A 26,727-nucleotide genomic window follows, 5' to 3' on the forward strand; every position below is an offset into this window, starting at 1 on the left:
TTTTCTGTTCAGGTCTGGTCTGTTCTTCATGAATGCCTGGACGACTTCTATTTTGTTGAATGACCATACTTTCCCCTGTAAGAATATAGTCAGTTTTGCTGGGTAGTTGATTCTTAGTTGTCAACCTAGTTCCCTTGCTTTCCGTAATGTCATATTCCATGCCTTTCGGTCCTTCAGTGTAGATGCAGCCAGATCCTGTGTTATCCTCACTGTGGTTCCATGGTATCTGAATAACTTCTTGGAAGCTTGTAATATTTTTTCTTTGGTCTGATAGTTCTTGAATTTGGCTATAACATTCCTGGGTGTTGTCAGTTGGTGATTAAGTACAGGAGGTGATCTGAGTAAAGAGTAAAGTAGAAAAATGTGAAAGAGAGTAGAGTAAGCAATCTAGCTTATCACCCTAAATGTTTCTGTGGTGCCTGGCTCAACTCAGGCATTGCTTGTTAACCCTCAACCAGAAGACAGCTGGAGGGCCATTTAGACAAAGGAGAATAACCACATGGCCTCCTCTGGAAACTAATCTCTCCAGAAGCTAGGAAAGGAGTCAGCTTTTCACTCACTATGTTGTAGTCCAAAAGGGAAGATCCAACAGCAGTTTTACCAAATGCTAGAGTCCCAGGTCCACGCTGAAGAAGGTCCTCCACCAGCCTCCAGAGCTTCAAAAAAGCTTGAAGACTTCATAACAGGAAGTTTCATCCACTTTTAAAGGCCCTTCTTTACATCATTTCCTGTTCCTTCCCCCACTTTAGAGGACCAATTGTAGTCTTTATATTTGCTTAGGACTGCCCAGAGGGCAGTCAGTTGCTTCTGGAGATGCAAACCCTCTATTAAGTAGTTTGTGGACTTCTCCTACTTTAGGGTTAAGTAGGTGTGTATTCAATTTTCGTTGATTTACTTTAAAAGTAGGTAAGGGGAGAGTTAATCCCATCTTTGCACATGCCCTTTTCATGACCCTTTTACAGGAATGTCAGAAGGATTGGGGAAATTTGGGGGGATTTAACTCCTTGGTCTCCACAGTCCCCAAAAATAACCCAGAAAAAAAATTTTAAAGATCTAAGAAGATGAAATTTTAAAGTGCTTAGCACAGTGCTTGACACATAGTAAGCAATATATAAATGTTAGTCATTATTATTATAGAGCATTTATGCATACAGAATATCTTCAAAGTAATATAAGATTTAGGAAGGGCTCAGGTAGTTTGGGAAATTTTTTTCCTATTTAATGCTGATACTTGAATAAATATTGAGGGAAATAAGGGACTTTATAAGTTGAAAGTAAGGGATATATTTCAGACAGGACCAATGGCCAGTGCAAAAGCACAGAGTTGGGAGAAGTTCTATCTGAGGAATAGCAAGAAGACCAGTTGCAGGAGTACAGGAGGGAGAGTAATGGATAATGAAGTTAGAGTGATAAATTAAGACCAGAGTCATAGAAACCAAATAGAGAAGTATGTGTAGTAAAACACAAAGGCTTAGACATCCTTTATTATATTCAAACACTATTTTTCCATCATAGGACACATTCAGTTTTGCTGGATAAATTGTTCTTGGCTCCAAGTCTAGATCTTTGCCATTTGTAATATCATATTCCAAACTCTCCCTTCTTTTACAATTGTGGCTGTGAAATCTTGTGGGATTTTGACTGGTTCCTTGGACCAAAGAGTTTTGCCGTTTCACTTATTTTATTTGATTTTATTTTTAAATCCTTACTTTCCATTTTATAATCAATACTGAGTGTTTGTTCTAAGGCAGAAGAGTGGTAAGGGCTAGGCAATGGGGGTTAAGTGACTTGCCCAGGATCACACAGATAGGAAGTATCTGAGGACAGATTTGAACCCAGGACCTCACATCTCTGGGTTTGACTCTCAATACACTGAGCCACCCAGCTGCCCCCCTGTGACATTTATTTTAAAAGCATCCATTTTTTCCAATATAATTGATATATTAGGAAACAATTTTATCATAAATTCCATTTTGTATTTGCTTATGCATAATTTCATCTATAAGAAACACTAAACACAGAGAGCTGCACACAACTGAACTATTCATAGGAATACACAAAATGCACATACCTTCATCAAACATCTACCAGCTTTTTCAGTTCACTGCACATGTTATACTGTAATGCTGTCTTTTGCTATTCATTCGCCTTTTTTATTCCACATTTTCTACATAATTTTTAATCATTTATTTAACATCTCTAATATGTTTAAGCATCCTCATTTTAAAAATACAAATAGTAAATGCAAAATTAAAGCTTTAAATGTTGAGAGGAAGTTTGAAATAATAAAGTATTTTGAAAGATAGAAGAGAGCATTTGGTGCCTCCTCAGCAACAACAAAGAGACATACATTGATGACTTAGAGACAATCCCACGAAAATAAAGCCCTATGAAAATAAAAGAAATGTCCATGTCTTGACAAGTTGTGTCCCAATCCCATTTTCCTATAAGCCTGGGGTTTTTACTGTGCAATTTTGCATAGCCTGGTGACTTTTAGGAATGCACATATTGCATGAGAGCAGAACTGACACTACTTGAATTCTTTCTTTTTCTACTGATTGCAGAATTTTTCTTTGGCCTGGAAGTCCTGAGTTTTAGTTATGATTTTCTTGAGTCCTTCATGGGTTCTCTTTCATGTTTACCATTTTATATTTCTCATGACTCTTGTCAAGTTTTCTATTCAGCTTTTTTCTCTCTTTTTTTTAAAATCAGGAATGCTTGAAAGTCTTCTATTTCATTGAATATCCATTATAGTATTTTTCTTTGACCTGGAAGTTCTGGGATTTAGTTATGATGTCTTGAACATTTTCATGTTGGGGATTCTACAGGAAGTGACTAATAGATTCTTTTTTATTTAATTTTGCCTTATTGTTTAAATGTGACTATAATTTCCTTTTATTATTTCTTGAAATGATTGATTATTGAGATCCTTTAGTTCTGACTGTGGTTACCAAGTGGTCCGGGGATCCTTAAATAGTCTTTCTTCCATTTGTTTTCCATGTCAGTTTGTTGGGATTTTTTTAATAGGAGAAAATCCCTTACATTTTCTCTAATTCAGATTTTAAATTTTATTTGATGCTGCTTTCTCTGTGTATTGAGTGCTATTTTCTTCAGGGATTTCACAGGTAGATCAGGGTGGGGACCTGCAAGATTTCAGTGACCCCAATGCTGTCTGATCCAGGCCAAATTAGATTGTTACTTTTCTGGTCGGAGCTTTGCAAGCTGCTAATATAGTTTGGGGTCTGGGAATTATCCTTGTGATCTTATCCCTGATTAGAGATCCAGTAGACTACTATTGGCTTCAATCACTGTCAGCTAGCTTGAGGGTTCTTTAAGTTCAAGAGAGCGACAGAACTGCAAGTCCCCCCACCCCAACACTTCCCTGGTTATTTGATTGCAAAGCTTACTTAGCAGGGTCTGGGGACTGGATCTGACACGTACTACCAGGGTCAGGTGCACACAGCAGCTATCCTGCGGGCATCTGTTCCTTCTCTATGCTTCCTCCACATGAGCCATTGGCAACCACTCCCTACTTTGCACTGCTACCCTCAGGACCAATTCATCTTCTCAGTCTCCCCAGGTCCTGTGACCCATCCTGTGCCTTCTCCTAACACTGAGTGTATACTAGCAGGGGATCAGGAACCAAAGCTTTATAGGTCTTTGATAGGGAGGGTAGAGATAAAGTTAAACACCACTTCCTCTCCCAGGCAGAGCTACCCCAGAGAAGGTGAAGTTGGATCTATGTCCAGAGCTGAAAAGTAAAGAGGAAATCCCCTTCAATCTCAGGATGAGTATTATCTTGACCCCCTTTAGTACATTTGAAGAATGAGATGTTTAGTTCTTCTATAATTTATAAGACCTATTTTTTGGTTGGAGATTCTGGATTGATAGGTTTAGGGAAGAGGGAAACAGGAAGTTTCTATTCTATTTTCAACCTAAATTCCCTTCAGGGGTTAAGATCTCAGGTCTGGGGACCTGAGTCCCTAAGGACCCTTGGGGAGTCAGGCTGGTATAATTTCCTGATATAGGGATACAGCTTTGAAGATTTTGATGGGTAGTCTTCTTGCCTTTCCCAAAGGGAAAAAGTCTCTATCTACCACTTTTAAGGAAAGATGGCTAATCTGGGTCTCTTTAGATCAATGAGGGATTGATTATAGCAGGCTAAACTCAGAGAGGTTGCTCTTTCCCCTCTCAGTTCAGAAGGGACAAGAACTCTTTTCCCAACTGTCCATCTGCTTTTCTTAGCTGGAAGTTTCAGTCCTATGCCCCATTGCCAGCCAAAGTTCCGTTTCCTCCTTGCATAAGGGTTCCTTGTAAAATCAGGTCCTTGCAGTACATACTGTATCTCTCTTGTCCTCGAGTGTCCCTTGAGGATCTGTCCTTTGCTCTGTCCTTTTCTCTTTTTTCATTTCCTTAAACTGCTCCACTTGACTCCCATGGTTTCAATGAGCATCTCTATGAAGCTGATTCCCTGTCCTATAGAATTATTTCTGGACACTCTGCTACACTTCAGTCCTCCATCACCAACTGCCATTGGGGGGACCTCAAACTGGATGTCCAGTCAGCATCTCAAACCCAGCATGTCCAAAACAGAAATCATTTTCTCCTTTTCCCATCAACCCCCCCCCCCAATTTCAGTTCTTTTCTGAGCTTCCCCGTTTTTGTTTAAGGTGCCACCACCCTCTCGGTTCATGACCTGAGAGCAATCTTCAAATCAGTCTCCCTTACTTTACATATAATAGTCAGTCAAATCTTGTCCAGTGTCTTCGCACCATCTCTTGCTGATGTCCTCTTCTCTCCACTCATATAGCTTGTGTTAATGTAGTTTCTCATCCCCCTCTGCACTAGTACCAAAGACGTTGCCTCCATCCAGCATTTCCCCATTCCATTCCACCCTCCACTCAGTTGTCTGAGGGATACCCCCTCCCCCAGTGCAAGTCTGCCTGTGTTACTTCTTTGTTCTTCAAAGTCCAATGATACTGGCTCAAATTACCCAGAGCTGCTAGGATCCAATGCAAGCTCTTCGATTTGGTGTTCAAAGCCCTTTACAGCCTGACTCCAGACTGCCTTCTCAGGGTCCATGAAGATTTCCCCACTTTTTGCTCTCTCTAATGCAGTCAAACTGGTCTTCTTGCTGTTCTTAGAGGTCTCACCTTCTCTAGACTCTGTCTCCCATGCCTGTTAGGCACCACACACACACACACACACACACACACACACACACACACACACACACACTCTCTCTCCTGTCTCTTAGCTGCTCTACCTAAGTTTAATGACCAGCTCAAACACTACAACTCACCTGAGGCCCTTCTGGATTCCCACATACCTAATTGTTCCCCCACGCCAGGGCAATTACCTTCCTCCCCTTCTCCATGGCCTGCTAGTGGCTTTGAATATAGTCACATGTGTGTCTATTATTCTTCCTGAAACAATGGAGATTCTCTGAGGGCAGGAATGGATTTATTTTTCAATCTGGATACTTGGATCCCTCAAGATTCAAGTCAAATTTTAAAGAAAAAAATGGAAGGCCATAGAGGTTAAAGTGCCTTGCTGAAGGACGCATAAGGTATAAGGACCACAGACTGTATCTTTGTCCAATTTTTTGACACCAAAGGAAACCCTCACTATGGCATGGAAGATCGCTGCCTCCCATGTACTAACCTATATCATAATGGCCTTTGGAGATTCGGTTACTTTAATTGGGACTCAGTTTCCTCCTCTGTAAATCAAGGAAGTAGATTAAATAATCTCTAAGATTGCATGTCTGCAGCACTCCACACATATCCATTCAGCCAATCCTAAGAATTCACCTATTCTCCACTCTTTATGGCTCTACTCAAGATAGGGAGTTGATCCCATGTTTGCCAACACAGATGGTTTGTTGACCGACCACCAAATGCCCCTAGCAATGGGTTCAGCCACTGATTCATTATGGGGTATAGACCTTTTCTAACAACTCCAAAGGACATCTTAATTGGCTGCAGCCCTGTTTTATTGGTTTTGTACTTGAGTATTTATTCCATTTCCTTTATTCCTTTGAACTCTGCCCAAGTGCTCTGCCCCAGGTTCAAGGCGATGAAAGGGTCATCTGCTAGTTGGACCAGGACATAGTTGGTAGGACAGATTTCCTGCAGACAGAGTTGTCAAGAGTCAGACTTTTGAGTCTGAAAGTCTCTCCCTTGCCTGGCTCACTAATCACAGTCCATACTCCTAGACAGGTAGCCAGTAAAGACTTCGGGTGACCAGGGAGTGTGAGGGAGATGGAAGAATGGGAGGATGGATGGTGGAGAAGGAAAAGGAGCTGGACTGAAGAAATCAGGAACCCAATTTGCACTGAACCCATTGACCGGAGGTCCAACACTCAGTGGCTTGATCATGGTCCAGTTCTCTTCCAAATCCTGGTCCTTTAATCTCCTAGCTACCTCTTCCCCTGCACCCAGTTTTATGGATTCTCGATTCATAGATACAAACATCCCGAGAAGCATTTACCCTTTACCCCCATCTTGCAGATGAGGAAACTGAGGCCAAGAGGGGTAACACTTTTCTGTTAATACCTACCCAATAATTGTCTGAGGCAGACTTTAAATTCAACCCACCTTGACTCTCAGCATGGCCCCCTGCCCATCCTGCCTCCATGCCTGGTCAACAGGAAGGAGAGCTTAACAAGGCTGATTCAGTGCTGCTTCTCTCTGTTCTTCCCTGCTCATGACCCTGAGAGGACTATCTGCCCTTTGTTGTGCTCAGTATATCTTCCTCTGTCTCCCTCCTCTTCAAACCGTTTCAAGGTGTGCCAGGCTCAGCATATGCCAAGAGATGGCATGCCTAGGGTGTAGGGGTGGGCGTTTGGAACAGGCTCCCAGAGGCCTCCCCTGCCTTCTCACGCACACACGCAGGCACACCTTCACACTGAGGCACGCACAGGCAAACACGCACAGGCATGCCCACACGCAGGCACCTCCAGGGACAGACACACAGACCTCACAGCCCAGCCACTCCCACACAAATAGGGCCCCTTTGTACCTGCCTCTGTAGGGAAGCTGATGTCTCCATGCCTGGCCACTGTGCAGAGCTCCTCATTCCCCTTTCTCCTCCGCTTTCACCGTGTTCCCTGACACACTCCTTAGTCCAGTGGCCTGGCTTCCCTTGCTGTTCTTCACCCTAACCCTTCATCTGTCAAGCCTTCTCTCTGGCCACCATTCGCCATGCCTGGAACGCCCTCTGCTCATCTCTGCCTCTTGGCTTCTCTGGTTTCCTTCAAGTCCCAGCTAAGATCCCCCCTTCCTAGGAAGCCCTTCCTGATCTCTTTTCACACTAGTGCCTTCCTTTACTTCTCTCCAAATGACTTCGTTTCTCAAGAATTGTTGGCATGTTTCTCCCAGTTAGACCGGGAGCTCCTTGAGGACAAGGATTGGCTTTAATCTTGTCTTGGATCTGCAGTGCTTGGCACATAGTAGGTGCTTTAAAACTCTTTATTGACTGTCATACAGGCAAATTCTGGTTGCACTCCTGCTGTGTCCCCCATGCCCCAATTCCATGGGCCACTCCTACAGGGGCTCAACTCTGAGATTACTCAATTCGTTAGTTGTGGCAGATATTTCTGGACCATGACCAAAGCCAAGGCTGAATCATCTTCCTGGCAGATTAAAGGATATTCGGGCTCAGTAAGTGTACACGGATTGGCACATGCAGTTGGGCAATCATTGACAGATTACCTTGGCGATATAAGAGGGAACCCTGAACTCCATTCTGGCAGCCTTTCCTCCACTCCCTGTCACTGCTCAGCTCCCTCAGCAGCCCAGAAGGCAGCTTTCTCTGTGCTGCTGGTCCTAAATGGCTCCTCTCCTTCTTGGTCTTCTTCCCCTCTGGTCATGCCTCCTGCTATTTGGTGGCTTGGCTGAGGCGGGCAAGCTGCTGGTGGTGCCCATGGATGGGAGCCACTGGCTCAGCATGCGTGAGGTGGTGAAGGAGCTGCATAGGAGGGGCCATGAAGTGGTGATGGTCATCCCTGAGGTGAGCTGGAGGTTGGGGGAGTCGACACCATATACCGTGAAGACATACAAGCCCGAGTATACGTTGGAAGAATTCAACCAGGTGTTCCAGAGATTCGCTGACAGTCAGTGGGACGGCAGCTTCAAGACCCTGGCCCCTCTGATAGGTAACAAGAACACCTCTCAGCTTTTTGACACCATTTTTTCAAACTGCAGGAGCTTGTTCAAAAATTCGGAGCTTTTGCACTACATCAAGGAGAGTGCATTCGATGCTATTTTTTTTGATCCCTTTGACCAATGTGGCTTTGTTTTGGCCAAGTACTTTTCCCTCCCATCAGTGGCCTTCACTCGGGGGCTCTTTTGCCATTACCAAGATGAGGCAACCCAGTGCCCCAGCCCTTTGTCTTATGTCCCAAGAGGGATGTCTGGGCTCTCAGATTCCATGACCTTCATGGAGCGTGTCTGGAACCACTTCCTCCACCTTCAGGAAGTCTCTCTGTGCTCTTTTCTCCTCAAAAGCGTCTCAGATACCGCAAGTGATATTTTCCAAAAGCCCATGACCTTTAAGGAACTGTACAGTCACACATCCATCTGGCTGCTGAGAACTGACTTTGTCTTTGAATACCCGAAGCCCTTGATGCCCAACATGGTGCTTGTTGGTGGCATCACCTGCCACGAAGCAAATCCTCTCTCTAAGGTAAGTTACCTTTGTTAACAAGATGTCCAGGCTTGGAAGGAGTGGGAATCAAGAGAAAGGCTTTCTCACTGGCATGAGTCAAGATACCTTGAGCTCACACTTCTTGGCCATTCCTTAACAGCAACAACAAGTATAATAATAATTGTATCAGTAGTGGACAAGGTAGTTGAGAGTTCTATCAATCCACAAATACTTAAGTAGCACCTTCCATGTGTCAGGCACTGTTTTAAGCATCAGGGATTAAAAAAAAGATGTAGAAGATACTCTACGCTGAAGGGGCTTACATTCTAGTTAGGTTCGCAAATATTTAAAATATTGCCTCATTTAATCCTCAGAATACCTCTGGGAATTAGGAGCTATTATTATCCCCATCTATAGATGAGGAAACTGAGTCTGAGAGTAGTTATGTGATTTGCCTGGGGCCATTCAGTTAGTATCAGAGGCAGAATTTGAACGCTGGTTTCTTGATCAAGATTAGATAGGGTTCTTGGCCTAGTATCAGGAAGACTCATTTTGTAATTTCGAATGCAGTCTCAGACACTAGCTGTCATTCTGGGCAAGTCACTTGACATGTTCACTCCAATTTCCTCAACTTTAAAATGAGTTGGAGAAGGAAATAGCAAACCACTCCAGTATCTCTGCCAGGAAACCCCCAAATATGATCAGAAAAGGTGAAACACAACTGAAATGAGTAAATAAGAACAAACAACTTCTTGACTCCAAGATCGACCCTCTAACTAATGGATCACCATTTCTTTTGTTGTGGTTTATCTTAATTGCTTGAGAAGTGTCCTGGCATAGTGGATAGAGGGTTGTCCTCTGAGTTAGAAAGACCTAGGTTCCAGTCCCATCTCTGACTCATCCTGGCTGTGTGACCCCTGAGTAAATCACTTAACTCCTCAGCATCCCCAGGTAACTCATTCATTAATGAAATCCCAGGCAGGGATGGGGGAAAAGGCACAGAATGTGTAATGTATAGGAGATGATGATCCATCGCCTCTGACCTTGCAGGTCATTTCAGGCGTCTTCCATCAAAGCTGATCCAACTTCCTATTCAGTGGATTGTATGCTGGAGGAACAAACAACATGCGGTCCTTGCTCTCCTTTAGAACATTGTTCTTAGGCTCTTTTCTTGATTATGTCTCCAAACCTTCCCAGTGTTGCCCCTAATGATGGCGGGTATACCCCCTACAGACTTGGCCTCCTCCACATTTGGGACAGATTCATGCTTTCTGTAGTGCCTGTATGTCTAAGAATAAGGCATTTTTGAACTTCTTTTATGATGGATCCCAGCTCCATCAGCAGCTTGTGGATCGCCAAACCGGGGTGAGGAAAATGGCTCTGGGATTACAGGAGGGCCAAGACTGACAGAGAAACTCGCAGAAAAGAACTCTTACTGAGCAGTGACAAAGTGTAATGATTTGGGGTCTACAATATAATGGGTTAATGACTAGGTTAAGGGATTAGGTAAACTTTATGCAGAAACAATGATAAACAACGACTTAGGAGGTAAGGATAATGGATATAAATTACTTCAGCGATTCTCAAAAGGAGTTTTCTATAGGTGATAGATCAATATGTCAATATGCATGACGCCCTAGTGGGCTTTCTCATGGAATTCTTGCACCAGTAATTTCCTGGCAGGACATTTGATATCTTGGGGAGGAAACTGGATTAGGTTCTCATGCTGGGGGGGGGGGCAGGGAGCCCCATGTCTGGCTCTAGCTAGCTGATGATTGATTTTATTGGGGCCCATTCTCACTACTGGGGGCTCCATCTGCTCCCTTTTAATTTAAATTAAACAAATGAAGGCAAGGTGAGTGTATGCTTTGTATGGGTCGTCTATGGCTAGAAAGCTAAATTCCAATTCTGTTTGCTTAGCAATGGAGCTTTTGAAATGTCATTTTTCACTAGGGCCTTTTTTCAGAGTGTGTCTCAGAATATGCTGTGTGTGCTGACCACAGTGTTTTGTCACAGGCAGACGCTTGTCCACGGCTCTAGCTTGGAAGCTAAGATGACTTGCTCAGGGAACGTTTTGCCTCCAATCAGGTAGTATAATTCTAGGGTTACGAAGATTGCCTTCCCCAAAGGCATTTCCTCTGAGCTTTTTGCATAGCCTTAGTTGGACTGTTAGGCTTGCTCTGGCTTTCATTGAGGCTCAAGGTCCTTTTTTCTCTATGACATGAAGCATCATCTCTCATAGCTTCAGAGAGCTGCTCTTATTAGGCCTGATTCTGTTAGCATCCAATTCTGGGCTCTGTAAGCCAAGCAAATATTGACTTCTCCTTCGCTCGTGAATTCAATTTGTTTTACCCTGATAAGGATTGGGTTCTGTTATGGGGGAATGTGCCGGGGTCTGGTAGGGATCTTTTCTTCCTACTCAAATCTGCAATAGGGGCTCGCTGTAAGATGTTTGTGCTAAGCCTTGCTAAGGGTGCTACCTTCTGGTGGAACAAGTGCGAGGTTAGATTGAGCTGATCCAGGGGCAAATACACTCTGAAATTTTACTTCTGATAGAGCCAATGTCCGAACACGAGGCCCTACATCATTTTGAGTGGCATTTGTCAAGGTAGCTGAAGCACAACAGTAGGAATAATTGGGCCACGGCTAGTAGTGAGGATTGATCAGTCTTGGGGGGACTCGTCACCTCCGGGGATGGTTCTGGATGTGAACTGTTCTTTTGGCTTGGCTCCAAATCATGGGCTTCAAGGACTCAGGCCTTCAGTGTTCATCTGGATTTTTCCATATTTGGCTGTTCCTGAAAGGTTCTCTGCTGTAGGTGTTCATTTCCTGTGTAAAAGAAACAAAACCTCGACCGCCATATTATAATTCTGGGTTTCTTTGGTTTGGGGGAGTGCAACACCTTTAGATGTAGGATAATTTGGTGTGGCTGTTCAGTCATGTCTGACTCTTCATGACCCCCATTTGGGGTTATCTTAGTAGAGAAATGGAGGAGTTTGCCAGTTCCTTCTCCAGCTCCTTTTATCGATGAGAAAACTGAGGCAAACTGGGTGAAGTGACTTGCCCAGGATCACACAGCTAGTAAATGCCTGAGGCCAGATTTGAACTCTGAGATGAGTCTTCCTGACACCAGATCAGGGACTCTGAACACTGTGCCACTTACTTGCCCCCAAATCTGGATGAAACAATACAGTAGAAACTCATTTTATGTGACCAGTACATTCCAAGACCCTTTGTGTAACTTAAACATCTGCAGCAGAGTGAACCCCATTATTGAATAAGGATTTCTCCTATGAACCTACTCTTTATGCACTTATGACTTTTCTGAGGCTCCTCAGAGCTCCCAGCATCACTGCTCTTGCACTTTGGAGCTATTATTAATAATTAAACAGCATTAGTGAAACAAAGAGAAGCCTGGAGCCGGAGCTGATGCTTGTTACAAGGGAGAGCTCTGAACAAATACTGAGGTGGGAGCTGACATTGGGGACCAAATGATGGAAGGCCTCATCCTAAGGCTTCTGAAGCTAGAATGGACCATGGTTGGGAGAACTGCTGTGGGATGTTACAGCACGTGGGAAGAGGATCCAGATGTCGAACATCATTTACCATTTGTACTTTGCTTATTTTGCTGCCTTGATTTTTTTGACTGCTGCTCATATATACCTGCATCAGCATTTGTTGGCTTTGTGTAAATGAGGTCCTGTTGTACTTAATGAAAGAGAAACTGTGAGAAAGACAAAGACTTGTAATGTTTTTCCTCTGCCTGGAAAGGACTGGCTTGCTCCATCCCAAGAGGATGGGGGCTTTGGAGAGGCTGGGGGGCAGCATGGAGCTCCTTCCTCTTTCCACCAACCCATATGTGAACCAACTCTGCAACTGTATAGGCTTGCACAGGCACCAGGGACCCTGGGAATGAAATGAACTACCTGGCCTCCATGCCCCTTTGTAGACTGCCTTCTCATTAGACTGGAAGCTTCTTGAGGGCATGTATTGCTTCCCTTTTGATACTGGCTCTCCAGTGCATAGTGTGGTTCTTTTTTCCTTATTATCTCTTTGGGGTATAAACCCAGCAGTGGTATGACTGGGTCAAAGGGCATTCATTCTTTTAAAGCCCTTTGGGCATAGTTACAAATTGCCTTCCAGAATGGTTGGATCAATTCACAATTCCACCAGCAATGCATTAGTGTACCAATTTTGCCATATCCCCTCCAACATTTATTACTTTCCTTTGTTGTCATATTGGCCAATCTTCTTGGTGTGAGGTGGTACCTCAGCATGGTTTTGATTTGTATTTCTCTAATTATGAGAGATTTAGAACAACTTTTCATGTAATTATTGATAGTTTTGATTTCTTCATCTGAAAACTCCCTATTCACATCTTTTGATCATTTGTCAACTGGAGAATGGCTTGATTTCTTGTGCAATTGACTTAGTTCCTTATACATTTCAGAAATGAGACCTTTGTCAGAGGTTTTTGTTATTTAAATTTTTCCCCAATTTGTTGCTTTCCTTCTAATTTGGGTTGGATTGGTTTTGTTTGCACAAAACTTAAATTTTTTAAATTTACTATAATAAAAATAATTCATTTTACATTTTGTAATGTACCCACATATGTTTATGGACATAAATGTTTCCATGGATACATATATATGTTTCCATGTATATTATGAAATATAAATGTTTATAAATATACAAGGATATGAAATCAGGAAGATATGAGTTGAAATTCCACCTCAGGCACTTAATAGCTGTGGACTCTGAGCAAGCCATTTAACCTCTGCCTGCCTTAGGCTGCTCATCTATAAAATGGGGATGATAAATGGTGAAGCTAAACTGAGAGCACATGGATAAAGGGTTCCAAGCCCTGTCGAGAGGCCAGCTGCCCTTGGCAGTGTGGATGGCTATGGACATCTTCTAACATGTGTCCTCTGTGTTCAGAGGTGAAAAGAGGAATAGCTGGGCAAACAGGATGCCAGAGTCCACCCCTAGTCCAGATGGGGCTAGGCTGTGTGCCAGGCTGAGTCCCAGCCCCTTGATATGGAGCATGGGGGGACCTGGGGGCTTTCACTTCCCTGTACTTCCTTTGCCCCAGATCCTTCTCCTCCTATCACTCCTTCCCAGAAGCTACTTCTGTAGCAGAGCTGGGGCCTGAGGCCTTGGTGGGGGAAAGGATGGACTGCTGTGCCTGGGAGGGTGGGTGCCAGTAGTTGCACTTGGAATGGGTCATGCTCCAGAGAAGGTGGCCTGCAGTGGACCCTGGAGATTGTCTGTACCCAGCCTGGTGGGGTTTAGCCACCCCTGGCAAAACCGGCATGCTTGTGAATTTCGTAGGTGACCCCATGCTGCCAGGGACACTGGTACCCTGGATCATAAGATCCTAAACTAGTTCGTCTGGCTAGAACATTGGGGCTGATCTACTCTGGGTCAGGCAGTCCATCCCTAAACATGAAGCCAGCTCTGTGCCAGGTAACGTGCTAAGCTCCGCGGCTGCAAAGAGAAGCCAAAGGCAATCCCTGCACTCGAGGAGCTCATGGCCTGATGGGGCGACAGCACCCCAACAGGCAGGCACAGAAAAGCCCTACTTGGGGTGGGCAGGAACTGATTAAAGAGGGAAGAAGCATGAATGGGGGGAAAGACCAAAATTCCCCTTTGGGGACGCATGGAGGTTAAGAGATTGTGAGACAGCCAGATGGCCAAAGCAGGGGGCAGCTGTGAGTCTGGAGGGAAGAACTGGAAGGAGAACCCTTCATTCCACCCCTGAGAGAGGACTCACCCAGGTCTAGGTTCCTTTAAGTTCAAGATAATAAAATCAGAGTTAACTGTTATCTAGCTGTGCAGCACCTAAAGGAGATCACCGCCTATGTTGTCGGGGCCAAACAAAGGCCCCCATGGCAGTGCCAGGCTGCTGGGGGGTCAAGGGGCTGCCAGAGAGCCCAGGGCATGTACTGACAGCGGCCTCTTGGCCCCAGGCACCCCCAGCCCTCAGAGTCGTGGGCACAGGAGGAGTGCCAGGTCGGGAGTGCAGCCCCGATTGCCCCAGGTCCCGGGTGAGCCTGACACCCATGGGAGTGGCCTTGGCACAGGTTCCCAGCTCCTGAGTGTCCCTACTTCCCCGGAGGGCAGAGTCCAAGCCTTGTGTGACCATCCCCACTCACTGCAGAAACAGCCCAGTCACGCTATGGCCCCAGCTGCCCTCAGGCAGATGCTCCATGGCCAAGGAAAGCAAAGGGGGAGCCAAGAGCTGGCAGGTGGGTCCTCGGGGCCTCCGGCTCCCCCCCCAGGCGGCCCAGCTCTCTGACGTGAGCCAATCCCAGGGGAAAGGCTGGACTTCGTGAACAAACACCCTTGCACTTGCTGTTCTCACTCCTTGTGCTACAAGTCAGTGTGAATGAAGTAGGGTGGGACCCAAGGGTGGTGCTGTGCAGGCCTGTCCCACTCTTCCTCGCCCCCTTTGGCCTTTTCTTGGCAAACATAATGGAGAAGTTGGCCATTGGCTCCTCCGCTCCATTTCACTGAAACTGGGGCAAACGGGAGAAGTGACTTGCCCAAGGTCACATGACTAGGAAGTATTGCTGAGGCCCCCTCTGAACTCAGGTCTTCTGCTTCCAGACCAAGCTCTGTCCACTGTACCACAAAGCTGCCTGACTCAAGATTAGAGTCAGCCAAAAAAGGACCTCAGAAGCCAACTAGTCCAACACCCTTATTTTATAGATGAGCAAATTGAGGCCAAGAAAAGGCTTCTGGGTAGATAGAGCCCTTCAACACCTGCCCCTCTCCAACTTTCTGTTTTTTTCAAAAATACTTTTCTCCTCTCTACATGGTCAATTCTGCCCCAACATTATGGACTGTATATGTTCCTAAAAGCCGCTGGCCTACGATGCAAAAATCGGGCAATAATTCAGCTTACAGGGGGAAATGGGGATGAGAACAGAATATGTAAAACTTCAGCAGTGACACATTAAAGAAAAGACTCCTCTACCCCTGATAAAATTAGAGGCACAATTTAGGTGGTTAAGAAAGCCATAAAGACTACAATAAACGATGGCAGTACTGGGTCACTTGCTCAACCTAGCCTCGTTTCCCCCAGGAACTAGTGCCTTCCTCCGGAAAAGATCTCCAGTTTAACCCGGATTTAGCTAGTTTGCACACCATGGTTTGCCTAATAGCTTTCCTCTGTGGACTGTGAGCTTCTTATAGGCTGAGCTTCTTTTACTCTTTCTTTTTTTCTGTAGGGTTTAGCACAATGCCTGATCCATCGTATGCACCTAACAATTACTTCTTAGTTTGACTTGACAGTTCTTTTTGAAAAGCATCATGGTACCACGAATAAAGAACTGAGTTGGAATCAGAAGACCTGGGTTCATTTTCTGCTTCTGGTACTCTCAAACTGTGTGACCTTGGAAAAGGGTCTTCCCCTTACTGGGCCTCAGTTGAATCATTGAGAATCATTGAGAAACATTGGACTAGATGGCTTTTAAGGTCCATTCCAAATCTGCCTGTGACCCCACAATTCTATGAACATGAATCTGCCCTGTCCTTTCCTGGAGCCAGACCCCCCACTTTCCTTCCTTTCTTCCTTCCTTCCTTCCTTCCTTCCTTCCTTCCTTCCTTCCTTCCTTCCTTCCTTCCTTCCTTCCTTCCTTCTTCTCTTCCTTCCTTCCTTCTTCTCTTCCTTCCTTCCTTCCTTCCTTCCTTCCTTCCTTCCTTCCTTCCTTTCTTCCTTCCTTCTTTCCTTCCTTCCCCTTCCCTTCTGCTCCCCTTTCCTTAAATTTCCCTTCCTTCCTCTGTTCTTTCCTTCCATTATTCCTCTCTCCTCTTCCCATCTTTCCTCCCTTCCTCCATTCCTTCCTTCTTCTTCATCCCTTTCTCTCTTCCTCTCTTCCTATTTCACAAAGACTTTCTGAAGTAGGCACTACAGATCTCCTTTGTCCTATTTACAATCCAGGAAACAGACTGAAAAGTAGTGTGACTTGCCTAGGATGACATGAGTCTTTCTGAGGTAGGATTAGAACCCAGGTCTTCCTGGAGCCAAAGCAACCATTCTTTCCACTAGGACATCCACCAGTTTCATGCAAATGCCTCCAACACTGTCATCTAAAAGAATGACCTCCAGTGTTCTATACATGTGAGTAGACATTATAACAGTTCATAGAAGTATAACCGTAGAGTGACTGGAGTTGTGTTTTGCATTAGCATTTGGACTGACTCGTTTCTAAATGCTCTCCATGTAGACTAGCTTTCTCAGAGAGCACATCTTTTCAAGTTGATGTATTTTAAATACATTGTTAGTGCATTTTTGTAATATGCCACTGATGTGTGTTACTTTTCTGATATTGTCAAATAAAACGTGTTTGAAATGAATAAAAAAAAGAAAAGAATAACCTCTACCTAAGACGCTTCCGTGGGGATACCTGGTTCTTAGCTGATTATCTTCACCTGAGTGTCGTGTTCATACTATTGCTCCAATGAGAGTCCTCTTCTCTTCCAGAGTCTGCTCTTCCCCCCGACTTTTCTATTCGCATTGGGAACACCCCCATTCTTTCAACAGCTTCAAAGCCTCCAAGTCATCTTTGATTCTTCCCACTCCCTTACTTCCCTCATCCAATTTTCAAACCTTGTCAGTGCTACCTCCATGTTACCTTTCCATTTCTCCCTTTCTTTTCTTACATAACTTTCTGTCTAGTTCCATCTTCCACATAGCTGTCAAAGTGACATTCTTAAAACCTGGGTCTTTCCTTCCCTTGTACCTTGGTCTAGTCAAAATGGCCTCTTTCGGTTCCTTCCACACACAGTTTCTTCCCTTATCTCCAGATTTTTGTTGTCCATCCTCCATGCCCCAAGTGTACTCTTTCCCATACCTTCCCATCATAGAATTCTTAGTTTCCCTCAAGGTTCAGCTTAAGCACACCTCCTATATGAAGCCTTTCCTGATTCATCCAGGGTTGGTTCCTCCATTTCTCTTCCAAAATACTTACCTTCTGTAAGAGGGATATTCTGTATACAGATATTATATATATATATATATATATATATATATACACACATATATATATCGAGATAAGTTAACCACGATATAGCAAGTGATGACTGTATCTCCACAATCATTGTAGGAGATCTAGACTTCCCAATTGAATCAATCACTCCATTCCACTTAGAGCAGTTATGGTCCTTAGGTGAGAACATCTCTGTTGCATCAACCAGTTATTCTGATATATTTCAACTGGGTGAGAAAAAAGTCCCTGACCAATGTGAAAAGGGAAGAGGCCATTGGATCAGGCGAGATGATACTAACAAGAAGAATATTAGGATTGATTTGTGATAAAAAGATTGGGGGAGGATTGTGAACTTTAAAACTACTCCACCCTACTCAGACCATACTTTAGGGGAAGATAAAGTTGTAATCTCTTGATTGTAACAATGGAGATACTTGGTCTAACAGAATCAGGAATGTCTTGTGAACTCTATATTGCTCCACCCTACTTAGTCTAACAAGATCAGGAATGTCTGCATCCATACTCAAGGATTAAGTATCTAGGAGGATGGCCTTCAACAGACATGTGCATAAACAGCTGACAGACCCTGGGCTGTCCTAAGTCAAGCTAAGCTACCATTGGTACAGATGAGACACAGGAAAGTGATGTAAAACCATCTATATAGGGCACGTCACTTCCTCTCTTTGGTCTCTTTTCCCGGAGAGGTGGCTCTGGCTGATCACTTCCTGTGAGCAGGTCTGGGTGGCAGTTCAATCCTGGAACTCAAGCCTGGAGGAGCTCCCTCAGACAGCTTCCTTGAGACAGTCTCGTGGTGAGTGTTAAGACTGACTTCCTTTTCCCTTGGGCTCAGGAGAGGCCCCTTTGGCCAAGGCCTTTAACTCCTGGCTGGCTCAGCCTGAGCCAGAGCAGTTTAAATGAACTCTTTCCCCCCCCCTCCTCTCCCTCTTCGCCTTAATTCCTTCTCTATATATAAATGAAAATAACCATAATTTCCCGCTGACTTGGGTATTTTATTATTTGGGATATCCCATGGTGACCAATAATTAATTTAGATATTAAGTCACAACTATAAAATTATCCTTACAGATTGAAGAGATTAAATGAAATCAGTCTATTATCCTCTATTAATTTCTATCATTATTCAGAATGTAGTTTCTGTCATTAACCAACCCCCAGGACACACTCTAACCTTCCTTAATGACTTTCATCTTCATCTCATTCTTCATTTCATCTGGAGACCCTGCCTTCTTCAGATCTTTGATCTGGAGTTGGAATATACCTTGACATGCCAAGTCATTACCTTCCTCAATGACCTTTGCCTTAGAAAAACACTTTAGATCTTATCATGACCACAAATTTGTTTCCAAGATTTGGAACTTTGGGATTTTTCCTTCTCAGATCTCCAACTCCTGATATTTACATGTTCCTAAATTCCAACATTTTCTTTATCTTTTTTACAGTATTTTTTTCTAGTTACATTTAAAAACAATTTTAACATTAAAAATGTTTGAGGACTAATGTTCATCCTCAAAAGAATTTTGCTCCTGTCAATTGTCTCCCCAAATTTGTCCCCTTTTCTATCCCCTTCTTTACCTCCTAATTTTCTGTAGGATAATAAAGATTTCTATACACAACTGAGCATTGTCCCCCATCTTCTCTTTCAATGTAAAAGGTCTTTCTTGCCAGTTTTATATAAGATAATTTATCCCTTTCTACCTCTCTCTCCACCCCTCTCCCAATACATTCCTCTTTCTTATCCTTTCATTTTGTTTTTATAGATGTCATTCCATCTTATTTAATTCATATCCTTGCTCTTTGTCTGTATACTTCTACCTGCCATAATAATAATAAAATTCTTAAGAATTTTCCCATGTAGGGATGTAAACAGTTTAACCTTACTGAATTTCTCTCATCATTTCTCTTTCCTGTTAACTTTTTAATGCTTTCCTCTGGTATTGTAAGAGTCAAGTTTTCAATTCAGCTCTGATCTTTTCAACAGAAATGCTTAAAAGTCCTCTATTTCAATTGAATGACCATCTCCCCTGCAAGGATTATACTCAGTTTTTCTGGGAAAATATATTCTTGGTTATAGTCCTAGATCCTTTGCCCTCTAGAATACCACATTTGAGGCCCTCTGATTTTTTAATGTAAAAGGTACTAAGTCTTCTGTTTTCCTGGCTATAGTTCTACAATATTTGAGTAGTTTCTTTTTGGCTGTATTTAATATTGTCTCCTTGACCTAAGAGTACTAGAATTTGGCAATAATACTGGGAGTTTTTATTTGGGGATTTCCTTCTGAGCTATTGATGGATTATTTCAATTTCTATTTTGCTCTCTGGTTCTAGAATATCAGGGTAGTTTTCCATTATAATTTCTTCAAAAAATGAGACTTTTTTTTCATTTTAAACATTATTTTATTTGATCATTTTCATACATTATTCATTGGAAACAGATCATTTTCTTTTCCTCCCCCCCCCCCACTCCCGCCACCCCTTCCCTAGCCAATGGGCGATTAGTCTGGGTATTACATGTGTCCTTGCTCTGAACCCATTTCCTTGTTGTTGGTATTTGCATTAGGGTGCTCATTTAGCATCTCTCCTTGATCATGTCCCCTCAACCTCTGTAGTCAAGTAGTTGCTTTTCCTTGGTGTTTTTACTCCCTCAGTTTGTCCTCTGCTTGAGGATAGTTGTTTTTGCAGCGTAGATCGCTGCAGGTTGTTCAGGGACATTGAAAAGCCATTACTGGAGAAGTCCATTACATTCTCTTGTACCACAATGTGTCAGTCTCTGTGTACAATGTTCTCCTGGTTCTGCTCCTCTCACTCTGCATCACTTCCTGGAGGTTGTTCCAGTCCCCATGGAATTCCTCCAGTTTATTATTCCTTTTAGCACAATAGTATTCCATCACCAACAGATACCACAATTTGTTCAGCCATTCTCCAATTGAAGGGCATACCTTCATTTTCCAATTTTTGGCCACCACAAAGTGCACAGCTATGAATATTCTTGTACAAGTCTTTTTCCTTATTATCTCTTTGGGGTACAAACCCAGCAGTGCTATGGCTGGATCAAAGGGCAGACAGTCTTTTATCGCCCTTTGGGCATAGTTCCAAATTGCCCTCCAGAATGGTTGGATCAATTCACAGCTCCACCAGCAATGCATTAATGTCCTGACTTTGCCACATCCCCTCCAGCATTCATTACTTTCCTTTGCTGTCATGTTGACCAATCTGCTAGGTGTGAGGTGATACCTCAGAGTTGTTTTGATTTGTATCGCTCTGATTATAAGAGATTTAGAACACTTTTTCATGTGCTTATTAATAGTTTTGATTTCTTTGGCTGAAAATGGCCTGTTCATGTCCCTTGCCCATTTTTCAATTGGAGAATGGCTTGATTTTTTGTACAACTGGTTTAGCTCTTTATAGATCTGAGTAATTAGACCTTTGTCAGAGGTTTTTGTTATGAAGATTGTTTCCCAATTTGTTGCTTTCCTTCTAATTTTAGTTACATTGGTTTTGTTTGTACAAAACCTTTTTAATTTGATGTAGTCAAAATTATTTATTTTGCATTTTGTGAGAGACTCTTTTAAAAATTTTGGCCTTCAGGCCTTCTAATAATTCTTAAATTATCTCTCCTGAATTAATTTTCCAATGAGATATTTCACATTTATTTTTTTTTCATTCTTTTGACTTTGCTTGATTCTTTTTTGATGTCTCATGGAGTCATTAGCTTCCACTTGCCCAGTTCTAATTTTTAACAGATTCTTCTCTTCAGTGAGTTTTGCACCTTCTTTTCCATTAGCCTAATTCTAATTTTTAAATAGTTCTTTTCTCAGTAATTTCTTAGAGATCTTCTTTCATTTTGTCAATTTAACCTTTTAAAAAGTTCATATCTTCAGTGTATTTTGGCACTTCTTTTAATGGTTGGCCCATTCTGGTTTTTTAAAAACATATTACTTTCTTCAGAGTCTTTTTGCCTCCTTTCCCAGCCTTTCAACACTCTTTAATGATTTTCCTGCATCACTCATTTCTTTTCTCAATTATTCTTCTACTTTCTTATTTTATTTTTAAAATCTTTTGAGCTTTTCCATCAATTTTTGAGAGTTTGAGACCAATTCATATTTTTCTTGGAGGCTTTAAATGTAGTAGTATTGACTTTGTTTTCTTCTTTACAGTTTCTGTTTTGTTCTTTCCTATCACCATAATAACTTCCTATGTTGATTTTCTTTTTGTTGTGTACTCATTTTCTAGCATTTTTCTTGTCTTTTCATTTAAACAAATGTTACAAGTGGTCCCCATCCCTGTGGTGAAGGGAGCACTATTCCAAGTTTCAGGTTTTTGTTGAACTCTCTTCAGATCTAGCTCTGGGGATCTATAACTTTTCAGTTTCTCCAGATATGGTTTAAGGATAAATGTGCTTAAAACTCTCTTGAACTATGCTCTTGACTGTGTGACCACAATCTTTTCTATCTTGGAACTATTGCCAGGGCCCCTTCTCCCAGCAATCACAAAGTCTGGAATGTTACCAGGAAAGGCAGTTGGAAGCCAGAACAACTAAGGGCTAGAACTTGTTGCCTTGAAAGAGTTGTTTTCCTCTCTTGGTCTTTGGAGACTTAAGCTGAAGGAAGTCTTGTGATTTGAAGGCAGAAGAAAGAAGGACAAAAGTCCAGATATTTCTCTGACTTGCTCTGTTGATTTTTGTTAGAGGTGTGATGCAATTTCACATGTGAAACATGGAACCATGGATCTTTTTGATCAATCTTTATAGATGTTGGGGTTGTCATTATGACCATTGTTGGACCGATCCATCTTGGTTCTGTAGGATATTCTCTATTAAAGTTCTTGACATATACCTTATCACCTGGTTTTATCTTATGCAATGAAAAATCTAGTGGTATTCTTTGCACAAGAAAACCCAATTTTCTTAGTTCGTCTAGTCTACATTGCATCTATTCAAGATTGTACACATTTCCCTTTTAACATAGACAAGTATGGTGGCTTCACTGTCCTACCATGCCAAAGTGGCTGACCATATAGCATCTCAAATGGTGATATATGCAAGTCAGTCCCAGTTCTAGTTCTTATGTTGAACAAAGTAAGCGTCAAAACATCTGTCCACTTTAAGTTTGTTTCTGAACAGTTTACCTATTTGTTTTCAATTCTTTGTTCATACACTTGACCTGACTGAAACTTTAGGGCCAATAAACTGAATGACAATTGCATTTAATCCCCAAGTTCTTGTAGATTTATTGCAGAATTTGGGAAGTAAAATGGGACCCCTTGTCCTAATCTATGGTATTGGGAATGCCATGTCTAGATATTATCTCTTTTAATAGATATCTCACTACTATTGCTGGGTCATTTTTCTTGGATGGACATGCTTCAACCCATCTAGTCAGTCTATCCACAATAACCAATGCATGTTTGTATGCCTTGTCTTTAGGCATGTTGATATAATCAATTTGAATACACTGGAAAAGCATATAGCTGAGTGGTCTGCCTCCCAATTGTGAATATTAAAAATTGCTCAGACTGTACCCTAGAAGATTTGGTTAAGCTATTCCCCTATTGTAACAATGGAGGTACTTGATCAGGAATGTATTGAGAACTTTTAAAATTACTCCACTCTACTCAGATAGTGCCTTAGGGGAAGATAAAGTTGTAAACTCCTGATTGAACAATGAAGGTACTTAACTCATACCTTATAGTGAAGCTAGAACCTTAAACTAAGTCTATTTTTAGATCAAATACAAACAGGTGTTAAGTATCTGTAACGGTTAAATTAATCACAAAAAGGTCAAGTAACTCACAAAAGGCAAGCTTAACAAAGAAGTGTGAAGTACTCAGAAGATATAATCTACCCAGAGAAGGTGAGAACTTAAGAATGGTGAGAACTAAGAATGGGCAGTCCTGGGGAAAAGTGTCTACTGTGATTGGTAGATGTGAAAATTTAGAGGAGGTGACATGAGAAAATTTCTTTAAAAGGGAGGGACTTATTGAGTTGGAGTAGTTTTTGGATTGGAAGTTATTTGGAGTTGGAGTTTGGAGGTTTGGAGCTTGCTTGAAGACGATCTTGTGGTGAGTGATAAAGACTGACTCGCTCTCCCTTAGGCTCAGGCCTAGGACATTTGACCTAGGCCCTTTCTACTATTTTCTCTTCTCTTCTCTTCTCTCTCTCTCTCTCTCTCTCTCTCTCTCTCTCTCTCTCTCTCTCTCTCTCTCTCTCTCTCTCTCTCTCCCTCTCCTTTAATTCCTTCATTTATATCCATTAAAATCTCCATAAAACCCAGCTGACTTGGGTATTTTCATATTTGGGAATTTTCCCATGGTGACCACTTATTTTTAATATAAATCAAGACACTAAAATTATCTTTACAGTTTGGCTGAAACCTTTACAGTTTTGGCAATTCAGTCTTGGCAAACCACATTTTGCCAGTTACACAATGCTATGCTCTTAAAATGTCCTTGACTATACCTTCTGCGTGTTTCACATGCCTGACAAGTTCTAATGGCATTTGTTGTTATTCCTGGTGCTGTCCAAAACCTCTGTATGGTATCCAGAATCCCCTGAACTCCATAATGTCCTTTTGCATGAATTACAGTGCATAGATGTTAATACAACTTTTTAGGGAGAATAGGTTTACCCCTTTGAGCAATCCAGACGCCTTCGATCAGTTTAGCACCTAGCTGCTCTTTCCATGACTGTATTTCTTCTCTGTCCTAGGCTTCAGTGAGATTCTACTTTTTGATCAGAAAGAAATTCAACACATGGTGAGGTCCGAACCTTGCAGTGTATCTTGATGTTATGTCTGCTTTGTCATTCCCTAGGGATACTCTGTCCTTTCCATGAGTGTGTGCCTTACAATGGATTATGGCCACCTCTTTAGGAAAGCCTATAGCACTTATAATACGGTCTATTAATTTGCCATATGCAATTGGTTTCCCAGTTGAAGTTTTATACCCTCTCTTTTTCCATATGTATGACGAGCAATGGATAGTGGAGAAAGCATAATATGAGTCCAGAAAAATGTTAGATCTTTTTCCTTTAGCTAATTCTAAGGCCATGGGCAGAGCTTTGATCTCGGCTCTTTGGGCGCTAACATGACTTGGTAATGATGCATGCCAAAGTGTTCTGTCATTGTCAACTACAGCTGCCCCTGTGAATTTTCTCCCATTGCAAATATAGGAGGACCCATCTGTGTATAACTCTATTTCTGGATCGCTAAGAGGTGTGTCTTTAAGGCGTTCATTTGCTTTGTTGCATGAGTTCTACTATTTGACCACAATCGTGTAATACTTCTCCACCCATTGGCAAATCAGGAATCAGAGTCACTGGGTTCAACAGTGTACATCTATGAATTGTGATGTTATCATTGCCTAATAGAATGACTTCATACAGGGATATTCTTGCATTGGTGAATGAATGCATATTCTGCGACCGTAACAGTTTTTCAATTTGGTGTGCAGAATACACATGCAATTTACATCCCAGTACAATGTCATAGGACTTCTTGACCATTTGAGCTGTAGCTACCAGGCTCCTGAGGCAATGCACCATGCCTTGTGCAACCGAGTCAAGTATAGAACTGTAAAATGCAATAGCCCTTAAATTCAGCCCAAAATACTGTGCTAGCATTCCAGAAGCGATGCCTTTAGCTTCATGGACATACAAGTGGAATTCTTTCTCATAATCTGGTATTCCCAAAGCTGGAGCTGATAGAATAGCTCCTTTCAGCTGTTATAAAGCATGGAGATGTTCTTTGTTTAATTGCAACAGTTCTTTAATGTCTTTCTTTGTCAAATCAGTTAAACATTTGGTAATATGAGAATATCCTACTATGTACTACCTTGAGAAACCAGCAACCCCCGGAAAAGCTCTAAGTTCTTTCTTAGTTCTAGGGATGCCCAGCTTCTGTATGTCTGCTATTCTTTTATTAGAGATTTTCCTGCGGCTCCCCTCCAAGACAAATCCCAAATATTCGCCTGTTGGAAGGACCCACTGAGTCTTCTTTTTAGAAACTTTATGTCCTCTCTTACGAAGCCCTCTCAATAACTTCTTTGAATCCTCCAAACATGTTTTTGGGTCAAGTGATGCTCGCAGCAAATCATCCACATAGTGTATTAACCTGCTACATTTGAAAGTTATGGGGGCTAAGTCTCTCTGCAGAAGCTGACAAAATATTGAGCACACTCACTACATCCTTGCACTAATCTGGTGTAGCACAGATGAAGGGAGATCAAGACACACAGTTTTCTATCATCAACATTAAAAGAAAGAAGGACTTTGGAAATTTTGGACTTGTGATCATGAGGTTATGTAAGAATGCGACACACATGTTACCATCACATATATACATACATATGCTACACAGAAATACAATGTAGGAAGAAATCTCATGGCATAGGTAAGTATACAACATATGCATAGTTGCAAAATACAAAATTCACACTGATATGTAAATTTCTGTGGAAAATTCAAACAGACAAAGAAATTTCTTATCTGCATGAGTTTGCACAGAAATCAAGAGCAATATATTATATTTGTATATATGTAAATCTGTATAGATACAACTTATATACATATGAATACTAATGTACTAACAAACTAACTATATTAGAATAATTTATTAATATTCTAATGACTAATAATAGGGATAGTTGAAAAAATTGTTCAAAGTCTTAGGGAAGTAGGGACAGGCAAATACTTAAATATAGAAGTTAGATTACATTCTGAAATGAGGTTAGCAATTGTTAGTAATAAAAAACATTTTATTGAGTAAATTTATAGACATTAGGAAATAAGACAGTTGCATATTCAAAATACTGTTGAAAATGTTTAAAATTGTTACATGATTTTTATGTTAAAAAAAACTGTGTTCATGTAAAATCCCTTTTTACCTAAACCATTTTCCTATATCCAAACTTAGCATAGAATTAGGTAGACAGAGAATAGTTAAGATAAGATTAGGATTTCTTGTTTTGGGGAGGGTAAAGGAATATTTAATATAGTACAGGGTTAAGAATTAGACAGTTAGGAATATAACAAAATATATATCTAAGAGGCAAGTATCATTAAAAAATGCTGG

The 26,727-nt window shown here is 42.0% G+C and overlaps 1 protein-coding gene across 3 annotated transcripts in view; it reads left to right on the forward strand.

Annotated features, from left to right (window-relative positions):
• LOC100025642 (UDP-glucuronosyltransferase 1-6-like) overlaps positions 1-26,727 on the forward strand; it is a 149,803-nt gene that overhangs the window by 57,651 nt on the left and 65,425 nt on the right. Inside the window, exon 1 of one of the 3 annotated variants that reach the window (XM_056820142.1) lies at positions 7,819-8,688. The exons of the other annotated variants lie outside the window; for them this stretch is intronic. Coding sequence (XP_056676120.1) covers positions 7,834-8,688 — 855 coding nt within the window. The 5' untranslated portion in view covers positions 7,819-7,833. Of the gene's footprint in view, positions 1-7,818; positions 8,689-26,727 lie in introns of those variants that run through there. 3 annotated transcript variants of the gene reach the window in all.

Source organism: Monodelphis domestica, chromosome 2 (genome assembly GCF_027887165.1).
Source record: "Monodelphis domestica isolate mMonDom1 chromosome 2, mMonDom1.pri, whole genome shotgun sequence".
Classification (NCBI taxonomy): Eukaryota; Metazoa; Chordata; class Mammalia; order Didelphimorphia; family Didelphidae; genus Monodelphis; species Monodelphis domestica.